We start from the raw sequence: 14,633 nt of genomic DNA, 5'->3' as shown, positions 1-14,633 counted from the left end.
TTAAAAATAAAGAAGACAGATTACCTTCCCTACAACACTTGCAACAGTCACTGTCATTATCAAGAACACTTCTATAATCAGGATTTTTCTTTCCACTGCCATCTTTCGGGAAGTGTTTAAGAAAAATACATACTCTAGCACCTCATTGTGTCTTGCAGTTGTCAATGAAGGGAATTTCTGCATGCACATCTACACTTTCCTAAAGGTATTGAGATCTGCTAACTCATAGAATGCTCCTTCTCTAAGCAATCCTCCCAGACAGAAGACAGAAAATCGTAAACCATGCCATATTAGAATAAAATATATATAGGCAGATTTAAGACTCGGTGCACCTTCACAAAGCTGACAATTTTTTTTCTGCTTTTAGTACAATAATTTAATTAATCAAACGAGGAACTAAGAGTTCTCTAACCAGTAGAACTGGTAGATATCCTTCAGAATAACATTCTGCCATTTATGCATATTTGGGCAAGAATTCAGGATATACTTAAGTTTTAATTGTCACAGAAAGAGACAGCCTTCTTCTCTCACTTCCGTCTACTCCCAAACATCTGATGAGATGGAGCATTCCACTGACTAACAAGTTTAACACTGAGCTGTGCAGATTATTCACTTGTCATTTAGAGCCAATTGCTAGCATGTGGCTTGTTCACAAAGCTGTAGCTGGCTGACCCAAGAGGTAGTGAAACGGAAACTTTTTACACATCTACCCGTGAGTATAATTCATAGCAGCACTGCTAGAGGCACCACTTTGGGTAGAACCAGTAAAATGCTGCGATACTCTTAGCAAACGATTGTACCATAATAACACACAAACAATTGTACCATGAAAAATTCAGAGACTTCTACTGCAGGCAGCCAGCACAACCTATCCCAGGGCAGAGCAAGGCCAAGAATGATGAGTAACAGCTGAGAAGGGATGTTTTTTTCCAAAACAAACCTGCAGTTCCCTGTTCACACTGCTGGGGAACCAGCAATCACCATAGTTCATTATCAGCACTTCAAGGTTCATCCTACTGGATCACACACTTCAGTATGAAGCGCATCACCACTTGTCTTTGCATTATTTTGGGCTCAGTGGACTGGCAGTAGATGTGAAGCATTCCCACCAGAACAATCCCCAAATGAACAACACCCCTAGGAAATGGTTGGTTGACTATAAAAGCACTTCCATGAAAACCAACCTCCCTTCCCGTGTGTCGCGCATGGCAAACCCATTCCATCTGATAAGGTGAATTCCTTGGACAGTGTCAGTGGCTGTGGCCCGCGGGGAGCTCCTTCTGCAGCGCTCGGTAGCACCAGCCCTGCAGAGAAGGAGCTCTCAGCACAGTTCCCACGTTGAACAAACAGTCTGTGCTCGGACACATCGGCGGCCAGTCCCAGGCTCCACGCCAGCAGCGCGATTCCGTGCCGATAAGCGGGGAGGCAGCTCTGCACTTTGATCACTTTGTGTGTTCCACATTACTGGGTCTGGGTTTGTGTGCCACACACTGCCGACCGCTGAATGGGGATCTAGTGGCAGTCATTTAAGTGTCTCCATCAAATCTGCCTGCCACCAAGACGGCAGGCAAATTGCCCAGAAGGGAGCATTAGGCAGAGGATTCGAGTGTATGTCGTATGGCAAAGAACAGGAAAACGTATTCAAAGGCAGGTATTTGCTAAATCCTACCTATAATTAATTCTAATCCCTTAATTAAAGTCGCATGCTTTTCTGCAAACATTCCCCCATGCTGGTCCTCCCTCTCGAGCCTGAGGTCAGGCACTGATTCGTGCAAACGAGTACACGCCACCAGGCAAAAGAGCTGCATCCCTGGGGACTGCGGTCACCCGGCCCACGGTGCCCAACTTACTGATCCTTGTCACGGCTCCCTGCCATCTGACTCCAAGTAGCTTTCAGGCATTTTCCAGCAAACAGCATCTGGGCCAGATCCTCAAAGACATGCAAAAGATGAATCCGCCTGGAAATCAATTACCAGCACCAAGCAATCTTAATATCATCATAAATTGTGAGCTTCCTGTTTGTGCTGCGTCAGCAGAGCCCTGTGCGTGGGAGTTGGGGTTGTGGTGGTGCCAATCTCATCATGCCCAGATCTGCAAAGAGATGAGGAGATGCCTGCCTGAGCCCACATAGGTAGGATCACAGCACACTGGGCATGGGGAGAAGGCTAGAGGGAACATAATATGTCTGCGTGGGCTAAAATCTCCTTCTCATTGTGGCTGCTCCCACTGCCAGGGTGTGTTTTCACACACAGGCACACATAAATACCTGCACACAAGCAACAGATACAGGCCCACATGGAGATACAGTCTGTCCCAAAGTAAGAAACTGGGGAAGCCCAAGGGTGCCATTTTTATACAGAGAGCTTGGTGATCATCCAGAGTGAGCACGCACATGAATGTGTTTGCAGATAAACTGGAGCAGAGGCAAGTGCTTTGTTTTTGGAAATGCATTTTTAAATGGATAAACGGAGACCTCCCCAGGCATTGCAAGAAAAGATCACATAATTACCACTAAAGCCAAAGATAGCTTATGGATGACCGGTGGTTTTTAAGACAAAGCCATTTATTTAGATGTTATCACACTTCTCTAAGGAAGAAACTCTAGGCACCATTTTGAATTTTAAAAAACCTAGAAACAAGCATCTGCCACGTGTTGAATATTCCCCATTAGCAGCAGGTTTATGCATGCATGCATTTTAAAATGTTTATTATGACAATACTTGCTATGACTGCCTTAGATTTAGTAAATACCACATGATAATCAGACACAGTTGTTAGACCTTGAGCAAAATATGATTTAATTTATTTTTAACATACTGAACAATAGCTGTTTCTTGGTAATCTAAACTGAACACAGACACTTGAGACTACTTTGTTTCCTTGGAGGGGACAGTGAAAAGGAGGGAGGAGAAAAAAATAAACCTGATCTCTGTGGGAGAGTTTCACAAGAAACAAAAAGGCAGGATTACATTTACCATAAATCCTACTTTCCTCCCCACTGAATGCACAGGCCCTTATGACACTGTACCAAGGTAAATTCTTCACCTACTCAAGAAACAGGTATTGCCTTCAGTGAAGCTTTAGGCACCATTACAAGCAAAATGGTGCAGGACCCCAAACCTGCTGGGGTGTAGATCAACCATCTCATGCCAACAGCATGCCTGGGTCCTCGCACAGGGGCTGTGCTCTCCTTTACTGTCCTCCTGCTCTTCACTGCTGACAAAAAAATTAAATCAGTGTAGCTACTGTTAATTTGGGTTACAAAACAGGTTAGCTTTCAGAGGAAATCCATGTCAAGGTATATATTTGGTTGCCTTCACTCCCTGCTTTTATGTGGAATATGACTGAATTTGCAAAAAGAAACCCCCTACATTGTGTTTAATTAGTTTGCTGGCAAATTTGAAAACATCTGTCCAAATGATGTAAAGACTGGTTTGGCACAAAAAGACAGAAGAGTGGTAATGTGTGCATTAAACGGCTCTAAGCTCTTAAGCATGTACAAAATTATTTGGCATGCAGAAGATTTTGCGTTTTTACTGTCCCTGAAAACACAGATTCCCACTAAAGTTCAGTCTCTGTATAGTACAGAGTATCCTCAGTTCTCTTCAGAAAGTACTCACTGACTGACAGGTTAGTCCTCAAAGGAGTTAATGATCCAGAGATGAATTTTAGCAGTGATGAAGTTATGAAATAGTGTCTTTGAAAACGGTGGACAACGATGTGCTGGTAAATTCACTGCTCAAGTCCCTTACACTTCACAGCACCAGTGCTGAGAACAACAATCAACATTGGCTTGATTTTCACATCTTAAAACACCCCACCCTTGAAATCACCACAGCTATTCATTGGATAGGAATAGCTTAGTTCACTACAGGAACTAAGGCCTTGATAGCTGCTTTTCTTTTGTGCTGAGAATTCTCCCAAAAAAGGGAGCTGGGTAACATAATTAGTTTACAAATGCCCCACACTCTGCAATGCAGTGGGGCTGCTCCTTATGCACCTTAACACTCTGATTGCCATTTCCATTGCATTATATTGCTCCCACATGTCTCTGTATGACAGAGACTTTAGTGAGGTTTATAATGTTCCTGTGGGATTGGATCTCCTGTCCCCAAACAGCAGAGCCATCCCTGGATACACCATTGCAGATAGTTGGCAATAGGATCTGTTATCAAGGTCACCCCAGAAGTCACCCTAACCACTTCTGATCTCAAGACAAAAACACCCTGGAGGATTTAGCTTTTTATCATCTGTTTTTTTAGTAGCATTCTTCTGGGAACAAAATCTCCAGAGTCACTGGATTTTTATTTTGCAGCAGTCCTTTTCCATGTGGAAACCAGAGCACTAGCAAGTCCATCCCCCCAGTGCATTGGGGAACTGGTCCCTGCAGCTTCAGGCAGCCGCTGTGGAAGGGACCACAGGGAAAAGACTTCAGGTCACTGAGATCTACTCATGCCTTATGCTTATTTGGGAAATACAGCAATACAAAACCAAGGGGTGGTAAATTAAGCCTGTGGGGGTTGTCTCTGGCTGAGTGTCTTAGAGGTTCCGAGACAACCCAACGTTGATTGCAGAGTGATGGCTTTCCTGTAAGGACCAATAAATCAAGGTCTAGTTTCCACTCTTTGCAAGATCACCTATGATTTCAAGTCCCAAGTGGATGGGCATCACTCTTTCCATACATTCTTTACATAATTAGGCTAAACCAGCCATTATTTCTTCACACCAATTTAAGAATTATGACTGCTGGTACATTTTGTTTTGTCTCCTGTTTCTGCTGACAAACTCAAATAGCCAGAGGAAGGTCCTTTCTAGTTTTCTCAGGAGGACAGCTCTACCAAAGAGATTATTGAGAAATGTTCTCACTCAAGCTTTGCCTGTAAAAATGTGTTTTTCCAGGGACACTCTCTCACCCACAGAGACAACCAGATGCCTTCACACACAAGCAGCTGATGGTTTAGGATAATGTTCCTTCACCCTCAACTGTCTTGTCCCATCCTAGGTAAAGCAAAATGTTTGTTGTGGCTTAATCGCAATGACTGGTGCAAATGACACGTCACATGGTGGGAAGGCTCAGTTGCTCCTCTCCTCCTTCTTCCTTCCAATATCCAAAGTTATGGTAAAACTTTGCTTTCTCCAAGCCCTTGGCTTCCCTAAAGGTGCACACATGCACTTACTTACCTGCCACAAATACACAGACACATTTCTATTGCTTTGTGCCAAAACCCTGGCAAATCCCAATCCAAAGACAAATTATTGCTCCACCAAGTCACCTTTGAAAGCATGTCAGATCGCATTACATAAATGGGTTTGGAGGTGATCCCTGAATTGCTGGGATTTGGGTGAAGGGGGTGGGAAGTCTTACACTTTGGCTGCATCTTTAACACAGATTTTTCTCCTCCTCAGTCTATCTTCCTTGAGTTCTGTCACCACTGGGAAAAAAATCTCCTTTTGCTGTTCAGAAGCTCTGGAGGACCTGTCCAATATTTAGGATCTATAGGCTTCTTTTAAAAGCCAAGACCAAGATTTTTCAGTAGCTTTTAGGCATTTAAAGATGCTGGTGGTTTCCTAGTGAGGTCTTTGAACTAGAGCTGTGCACTGAGGCAGAAACAAACTGCAAGGCAGAAAAAATACACCTTCAGCTTCTCTCAGCACATAAATAACTTTTTAGAGAAGCTGAGTACGATGAGATAGGCAATGAGCAGAAACACTAAAGATCGCCGGTATCCCTCATGCTTCCGGGCAGCCTTTCCCTGTAGTGATGGTATCTGACAGCAATAATCCAGCAGCAGCACACATGACTCTACCACATCTCTCATCAAGACTAATTTTGTCTGACCCCTCCTTCCTCTGGGAGCAGGGGAAGACGAGCTGTGCAGATGGTACCAAACACAGGCTGCATTTCCAGTACCTGCAGATCCCAAGCCCCAGACAGCTCACAAGGCCACAGGGGACACACTGACCTCCTCCCACAAAGATGTCAGCCAAGTCCCATCTAGCCCAAGGTTGTTCAGTAAATAAACCCCCACCTTCCACCTCAGCTAGTCACAGGCACCAGCCCCAGCCAAAATCAATAGAGAGAAGCAATCCGTCATTTCCAGGCCACACTGGTTAGGTTATGGATGAGTCAAAAAACACTACAGGAAACACAGATGTGGTGAGATCACCTCCTTCTCTGGAGCCTTCCTATCTCTACAAGTCTTGCCTGATCTCCCTCAAACTTTCCATGTGCGCACACAAAACCATCTCGTGTGCCACGTGGTCGTGCCTGTTCCAGTGCAGGTGCATTGCGTGACACTTGGCAGGGCCAGGCCAGCCTGGCACAGCAGCAGGAGGCTGAGTTCACCCTGAGCTGCAGGCAGGCTGGTGTCTCCCCATAGGAAATTCTTTTCAATTATTTCAAATACCTCCCACTTGCACACAAAGCCCATGTTTTGTAATAAAAACAAGGAGAAAATCTCATCCTAAGGAATTTTACCTATTTCCCCCTCTACTTATTCCACTGAAGTTATCTTTTTTAAAAAAACAATCCCCCCCAAACTGGCCACCAGAACAACAAAGTAGCCAAGAAGCTAATTTAATAACCTCATTCTTCAAGATCCACCTTGCCCTTCATACTAGTAGGTTTCAGAAACAGTCCTGTATCATCCAGTATCTCATAATTTTTTTTAAAGGTTTCACTGCATTTCTCCCTTCATATAGATAATGCTTTTCCTTTGAGAGAGATGCAGAGAATACTGCAAATGTTCTAGTGACTGGGATTTTCCCTGCAAACTAAGGCAGGCATTACCCTATTCAGGTCTTACCCTATTGAGCTACAGAGAGGCAAAGGTGTTTCAAGTTACTCATTCTGTACAGAAAGGAGCAGGAAGGCCAAGAAAGACAAGAAGGGGGACATATCCTTGTCTAGCACCCCCCCCCCAAAAAAAAAACCAACCAAAAAAAGAAAAGGTTGCTTAGGGTCCATGTGCCGAGATGAAGCTGAAGTGGGTTAGTTCAGTCACCACACCCCAGCTGAGCCACAGTAACTGATCATGAACAGGCTGTCCTCCCACTCCAAAGCTCACCATTGAGCTTTAAGCAGAAATACCACGTCCCAAGGCCCTAATCCTTTAGCTCACAGCAGCACAGCCAGCTGTGGGCTAAAAGCCACATTAAACTCACTGGAGGAGAAGCATTTGCTGAAATGCTTTGCTCAACAAGCGACTGCTTGGACTTTAGCTACACTTGCAAACTCCTGTACATCTTGGCTCCGGTTCTCTTTGCCACATGGCAGCTGGTTACGTCCATGAATTCCTGGGAGGGAAAGTGACTGTAGAAACTCAGCTGTGCAACATATGCTCCATCTAGTGTTGATTCACTGTATTTCATTTTCTTAAAAGGTTTGATTTGCTGGTAACACGTATTTCCATCTTCTCTGTCGTTCATATGTCTATGTATGATCATTATTGAAAATAATAACCTCCTGCTTGTTGTTTCAACTACGCCATTTTGATCCAGCCGCCACTTACACCTTCAGTAATGAGTATGCACCAATTTCCACTTAGAGATTAAATCTCATAGAGCAAAATTAACGGAAAATGTTTTAGAAGAGCAGCAAGCATTTCCCCAGGTGCTTTGCTAATGCAAAGTGAATGGGAAACTTCAAGCAGGAGCAAAACCTAAAGCCTAGAGGACACACAGGGGAAAGTTTCCCCCCATAAAAGATGCTTCCCAGACATGGGGGCACATTTTTGAGCCCCTCTGCCACAGACTGAAGTGCTTTTTTGTCCTCTACATCGAGCCAGGCTGCTGGGAAGGACAGGAAAATAAACGAGTGGCTCAAAGCCCTTGCTGCCTCCTCAGGCCATCCTCATCACACCAGAGCACAGCAGCTGCTGGGAGCAAGTCCCAACAAGCACTTTGGCAAAGCTCTGGAGCATGCATGACCTGGAAGCACACAGAGAATGCACAAATGACCTGGAAATGCACTCAGGTTGGGCGCAAGGCATCTTTGCATAGTAGAAAAACAGGGACAGTGGCAACAGCCATCAGGCCTGGCAACTGCCATATGTATTTAAAAAGGGTAGGACCTGAATGCCAGATTTGGTTGTGGGGCAAAATACTCCAACACACAGAGTCTCTTTTTACCGCATGCTGTCCCCTAATTTGCACTACTTGAGGGAGTTCCCGGTTCCTAATTTGCTGCTCAGCTGATGGTACTGCCCTTAACTGCAAAAAGAAAATCCAACAGCAGATAGGACAAGAAGTCCCAAGCTAACATTTTGATTAGGAAGTAAAAGAAAAAAAGCCCAACCCTGTTCTGTTGTGTTAGCAGGACTGGTGAGGTGCTGGGATGGGCTGCCTTGAGACAGGCCAGGATCTGCAGTGGGGGAGACCTCTAGAAAACAGCTGAACACTCCCAGAGAAAGGCTTGGGTTGGCTGATCCTACCGGAAGCAGTGGTGGCCCAAACAGGCCCACTTCTTCTGGGCAGAGGCCAAAAGGATCCCAGCCCAGCTAAGATGAGAGCTGGCAAGGAGCTGTGATAGAAACAGACGGTCCTTGGACGCTCGCAGCCATGGCGCACAATCACAGGCACAGATTGAAGCTGCAGAAACAGAGCTTTCATTGCTGTGGAAAGCAGAAAGAGCACTGACAATACAGCTTCCTGGGCAGAAAGCATTTAGGAGAGCCCCACATCCCCTGCCTGCTCTTCCCCTGTGGCAGAGCTTGCAGCAGAGCTCCCCAAAGCTGTGCTGTGGCACTGACACAGGTGAGAAAGCAGCAAACTCAGAGCAGGTCCCTGTGTGGAGAAACCACAGAGGGCACCTCTGGGGAAGCATAAAACTAAATACAATAAGGGCATTTGCTGTAATAGTACTGGCTTGAGTAGAGCCTCCAGTAAACCAGATACAGGCATGCTGCAGGATGTCATCCAGGGCAGCATACAAACCAGGGCCAGAGATTTAGGGCCAGTTTGCTGCAGAAAATGAGAGAAGCTTGCCCTAATGGGAAATGCACAACATGAAAAAAACTGTGCGCAACTGTGTGTTTTGTGGTGCTTTTCACAGGTGATGGCCGCGCTGCTCTTCCCTCTGCAGCTGCTGGCAGTGGCTGTCACTGTTTACCTAGAGCTGGTGAGGTCTGCTCAAGGTGGTGCCTACTATGGAATCAAGCAGCTGCCACCTCAGGTGCCCCAGTACCAACCCCTCGGACAACAAGTACCTCACATTCCGCTGGGCAAAGAAGGCATCCCGATGCAGCACCTGGGCAAGGAGATGCCCCACATGCAGTATGGGAAGGAGTACCCCCATCTGCCTCAGTACAGGAAGGAGGTCCCACAGATGCCCATGCTTGGCAAGGATATGGCTCCCAAGAAAGAGAAAGGTAGGTCAGCATGTCCCTCTCCACTCCTGCATGGTCCCATCTGGTGTGCCAGAGCACTGTTTGCCATGGGGAAATTGAACACTGGAGCAGGCTGCTGCAGGCTGGGCACAGCACCCTCGTCCCCACAGGACTGGCCAGGCTGGTACCTGGCCACAGGTGGACAAAACAGGTTCATGGGAGCTGTGGGGCAGCTCAGGGTCACCAGCACAAGACCACAGTCATCCTCTGGGCTGCTGCACAGCCTCTGAGCAGCCCTACCTGCAACGAGCCTTCAGCACACAGGGCTGGCCCCAGGTTTGCTCAGATGCTTGTTCAATGCTAGGAAAAACCTTGTCATCCCACCTGCTTGCAGAAAACCCTCTGATGGGGCTTCAAATGATGGCCCAGGGTCCTGTCTGGATCTGCTCCCACTCTCATTGCAACAACCAGACATATGAGCTAAGAGCCCCAAGATTTGAATTTATGGGAACATCACCGTTTTGTCTGAATTCGTCCAGACCCTGTGATTTAGAGGTTTGCAGATAAAAACATACAATTGCTCTTCTAACCCTGGAGTCCTCTTTCTGTAGGTTATTTATGGGTGTTACAGAGGCATTGAAAGTACAGAGGATGAATGCACAAGTCTGCACGTACAAGCACTTTCCCCATTCAGTAAAGGAAGTCTGGACAGTATTAAGATATTTAAGAAAACAAGAAAAAAGTCCGAAATACAAAGGGTGACCAGGAACACCCAGTGTCATAAAATCTTTGTGAGGACCACCACTGTCTGTGGGACTGCAGACAAGCTGGTTAACTTTGACTTACTGAGGCTTCAGCTAACCACAGCCTCTACTGACTTCAGAGGGAAATGGAAGATTTCAGGGCCTATTTTTGGAGTGTCTGAACAAGCACCATTGGCTGTAGTAAAATCAACCTATCCCGTGAGCAAGGATTTTCGACGTGCATAAAACACAACATATGCAGAGAGGGAGGGTTTCCACCTCCCAAAGAACAGTTAATTCTCTTGTCCTGAAACCTCATCTCCTGTCCTTCCCCAAATCTCTCACTTCTTTACCCATTTTAGAGCTGGAAAAGAGTTTCCACTTAACCCAAAAAGCCTGCAGCTTGAAAAGCAACCAACCCCAGCAGCAAATTCCCCACCCTGACCTGCAACGATAACTGGTCACATAACACAAAAACACGCGTTTGGACAATACAAACATTTTGCAGTGTTTACAAGAGCCATAACTAGACGTGGCTGTGCCAAAAGAGCAATGCTGATTAAAGCTGTAGGTTTCCAGTAATACTTTAATGGCTTCCAAAGCCTTGAGGAAAATACAGACATACCTATGTATAAACTTCTTACCAATACATTGATCTTGCTCATTTAAGCCCCTCCAGAAAAAGCGCTTTTATGCCAGGACTCCTCCCACAGCACGACAGCACTGAGTTTCCTGCAAAAACTCTTAAAGGTAGATTAATCTACAGCAACATGGGACAAAATGCAGATTTTGCTTTAAGATTGTATAGGTGGAAAACACCAGCAAAGTGCAAATGGTTTTTACATATGATGCACAGCAATTATTTTGTGGAAACAGAAGCATGCATGGAAGTTTGGAGTATGCAAAACAGTAGTAACATCCTCTCCATTCTCGACACCAATCTGTAACTCACTAGCTGTCTCTGTCTACCACAAAACCATGAGGCATCATAAAAAGCATGGTTTTTTGAAACATGTGATTGTAATCATCTTTTATCTCTCTCTCCCCCCTCTTTCTTTTTCTTTTCTTCCCGACCCAGAAATTCCCATGCGCAGTCTGAGGGGTGAGCAAGGCCCCCCTGGTGAGCCTGGACCAAGAGGGCCACCAGGGCCACCAGGATTACCAGGTCATGGTGTGCCAGGAGCCAAAGGAAAACCAGGCCCACAAGGATACCCAGGAATTGGAAAGCCGGGTTTGCCAGGGATGCCAGGAAAACCAGGGGTCATGGGGCCCCCAGGGCCAAGAGGGGAGATGGGGCCCAAGGGGGAGATTGGGCCCATGGGGATACCCGGACCGCAAGGACCACCAGGGCCTCATGGGCTTCCTGGCATAGGGAAGGCGGGTCCTCCAGGGCTGCAGGGACAGCCAGGGCCAAAGGGTGAGCCTGGGATGAAGGGGCCACCAGGAATCCCTGGGATCCCAGGGCCAAAAGGGGAGAAGGGGGTTGGGATCCCGGGTTTGCCAGGTCTGAAGGGTCCACCTGGGCTGCCTGGTCCCCCTGGTCCCGTGGGGCTGCCGGGGGTCGGCAAACCAGGCATGGTTGGCTTCCCTGGCCCACAGGGACCCCTGGGCAAACCTGGACCCCCAGGAGAGTTAGGGCTCCAGGGGCCTCCAGGGGCCCCCGGGATCCAAGGCCCTCCCGGCCCACCTGGCATTGGCAAACCAGGCCAGGATGGCATACCTGGCCAGCCGGGCTTCCCGGGTGGCAAAGGGGAGCAGGGATTGCCAGGCCTGCCCGGGCCCCCTGGTCTCCCTGGAGTTGGGAAGCCAGGCTTCCCTGGGCCCAAAGGGGAGCGAGGTGTGGGTGGTCTGCCTGGCCCCCTGGGGCCAAAGGGGGAGAAGGGGCATGCGGGGCCACCTGGCATGGGAGGGCCACCAGGGGAGCCAGGCCAGCCAGGACTGCCAGGCATCATGGGCCCTCCAGGGGCTGCTGGTTTCCCAGGACCTAAAGGAGAGGGGGGTGCTGTAGGGCCACCAGGACCAGTCGGCCCCAAGGGAGAACCTGGCCTGCAGGGTTTTCCAGGAAAGCCAGGCTTTCCTGGGGAAGTGGGTGGCCCTGGGCTGCGGGGGCTGCCAGGCCCCACAGGACCCAAAGGAGAAGCCGGACACAAAGGCTTGCCGGGGCTGCCGGGTGTCCCAGGGCTTGTGGGGCCAAAGGGTGAGCCCGGGCTCCCCGGTGCTCAGGGGCTTCAGGGCCCCTCGGGCATCCCAGGCATCGCGGGACCCAGTGGTCCCATCGGCCCCCCCGGGCTGCCAGGGGCGAAGGGCGAGCCAGGCATGCCCGGCCCCCCTGGCTTCCCTGGGGTAGGCAAACCTGGTGCTGCGGGGCTGCAGGGACCCCCGGGAAAACCTGGGGCGCTCGGTCCGCCTGGTCAGCCGGGGCTCCAGGGGCCACCGGGCCCCCCCGGGCCCCCAGGTCCACCAGTCGTCATCCCACCCACTCCACCAGCCGTGGGACAGTACCTGCCTGAGGTGGGGCCAGGGATCGAGGGCTTGAAGCCCCCCTACAGCTACAAGGGCAAGAAAGGCAAGGCTGGTGGCATTGTCTACGAGATGCCCGCGTTCACGGCAGAGCTCCTCACCCCCTTCCCCCGCGTCGGGGTGCCTGTGAAGTTCGACAAGCTCCTGTACAACGGCCGGCAGAACTACAACCCCCAGACGGGGATCTTCACCTGCGAGATCCCCGGCGTCTACTACTTCGCCTACCACGTCCACTGTAAAGGCGCCAACGTGTGGGTGGCCCTGTACAAGAACAACGAGCCGCTCATGTACACCTACGACGAGTACAAGAAGGGCTTCCTGGACCAGGCTTCGGGCAGTGCCGTGGTGCAGCTGATGCATGGAGACAAGGTTTACGTTCAGATGCCATCCGAGCAGGCGGCAGGACTCTATGCCGGGCAGTACGTTCATTCGTCTTTTTCAGGATATTTATTGTATCCCATGTAAAACAAAACAAACAGACACACACACACACACACAAAATCAAAACCTTTCTCCTCTGCTTCAGTCTTTTATACCACAGAAGATGCATTTTATGACCATTTTGGACCATCTTGTACAAAATCAAAGAAATAAATACGAAGTTTAACATTATGCACAGCTAGTTATAAAAAAAAAAAGGTGTGGCAAACATATCTAAAGATGTGTATCAGGTTCATAAACAGTTGTTTTGCACCCAAGGGGGACATATTAGCTGTACATTATATATTTCTGCAATGCCATGCTTACTTTAATTTCATTCACAGTAATTCAGTACTAAAGCTCAAATCAGTGTATGTCACTCACTCCTGTTGCATTGATCATAGCTGTAAGATGAAAAACAGTGACTTAAACCAGAGTAGGTCAGTCTCTAATTATATTAAAAAATTTGAGTGGCTTATTTGACTAGGTGGGGGGTTTCTAGGGTTTCTGACAGCAGGTCTGCCTGACAAGCAAAGGTTCTCTTAGCTGGAGATCTGTACTTCCCTTCTCCCGTATAAAAAATAATCCTGCAGGTGTGCTTTTTTTTCCTGAACAATTTATTTATGATGGAAGAGGAATCCTGATGGCGTACCTATTCCCCCTAAGCCTTCTCCAGCAGTCATTGGACCTAAAATGTCACCACTGACTCCAGCAGGCACTGGTTTCACCTCCTAATGCCACAGCACTTGAGAAGTCTCCATCTCTATTCACACAGCTCAAGTAGATGAGGTAAATTCCCCATTTGCTTTGTGCCATGCCATTGAGACATTCTGGCCAACACATGGCAATACTTCAGGGTGGCATAAATTTGCTTGGATTTCTGTCCTTGTACCAAGAACCCATTTGGCTTGTCAGAAGAGACACCTATTCTGCCACTCAGCAAAAGCTGAATCAGTTTGCTCTTCAATGACTAGGCACAGCAGAAGTAGCTCTGTTTGCTTAACTGATTTGTTGCTTGAGATCAACCAGAAACTTTACCAGCAATACTGATCATGCAAATTTATCCGAGGAACTTGGTTCTATCTAAAAGCTGACTTCCAATCCTTATTTATATGTTACCAGTTGTCAAGGAGAACCTGCAGGCCTCAATACTTTTCCGTACTTGAGGACAGCGACTTCAGTGCCCGAAGTCTCTGTCTGCTCATCAATGGTGCTAATCTCACCTCAACAAGTGTTCTGTTTCCAAGGGGCAGTGGACCTTGCTGTGGTTCCCTGTACGGTGCTGCACATCACACACTGCTGCGCTAGTTCAAAGAGTTAAGTGCTCATCACTTCTTCGATGTCTTTAGCTACCGCTACTGCTTTTGATTCAAAAATGAACTAGATTTTTCATGCAGAACTAAGATTGGATTTAACTGGCATTACCATTATTTAAATGCAGAGTTTAATGCAGTCTAACATTGACTAAGGACTCCAGTGATATAATGTGGTGCTTTATCTCAGAAATTTTATGGAACGGTGGCAGGAATGGACGGACAGTTTACCAGACACTGGTGACTTCAGTATGTTCCCAGAATATATGAGATATGTCAAAAGCAAATAATTTTGTATTTAAAATTTTTGT

The 14,633-nt window shown here is 47.7% G+C and overlaps 1 protein-coding gene across 2 annotated transcripts in view; it reads left to right on the top strand.

Moving 5' to 3' along the window:
• COL8A1 (collagen type VIII alpha 1 chain) overlaps positions 1-13,069 on the top strand; it is an 85,537-nt gene extending 72,468 nt beyond the window's left edge. For both annotated transcript variants that reach the window (XM_048294000.1, XM_048294001.1), the window contains exons 4-5: positions 9,053-9,368; positions 11,148-13,069. In XM_048294000.1, the coding sequence (XP_048149957.1) occupies positions 9,056-9,368; positions 11,148-13,054 (2,220 nt within the window). In that variant the 5' untranslated portion in view covers positions 9,053-9,055 and the 3' untranslated portion in view covers positions 13,055-13,069. The remainder of the gene's footprint in view (positions 1-9,052; positions 9,369-11,147) is intronic.
• The last annotated feature ends 1,564 nt before the right edge of the window (positions 13,070-14,633 follow it).

Source organism: Corvus hawaiiensis, chromosome 2 (assembly GCF_020740725.1).
Source record: "Corvus hawaiiensis isolate bCorHaw1 chromosome 2, bCorHaw1.pri.cur, whole genome shotgun sequence".
In the NCBI taxonomy this organism is placed as follows: Eukaryota; Metazoa; Chordata; class Aves; order Passeriformes; family Corvidae; genus Corvus; species Corvus hawaiiensis.
The sequence above is the reverse complement of the archived record's forward strand: the minus strand, read 5'-3'. Positions and strand labels throughout refer to the sequence as shown.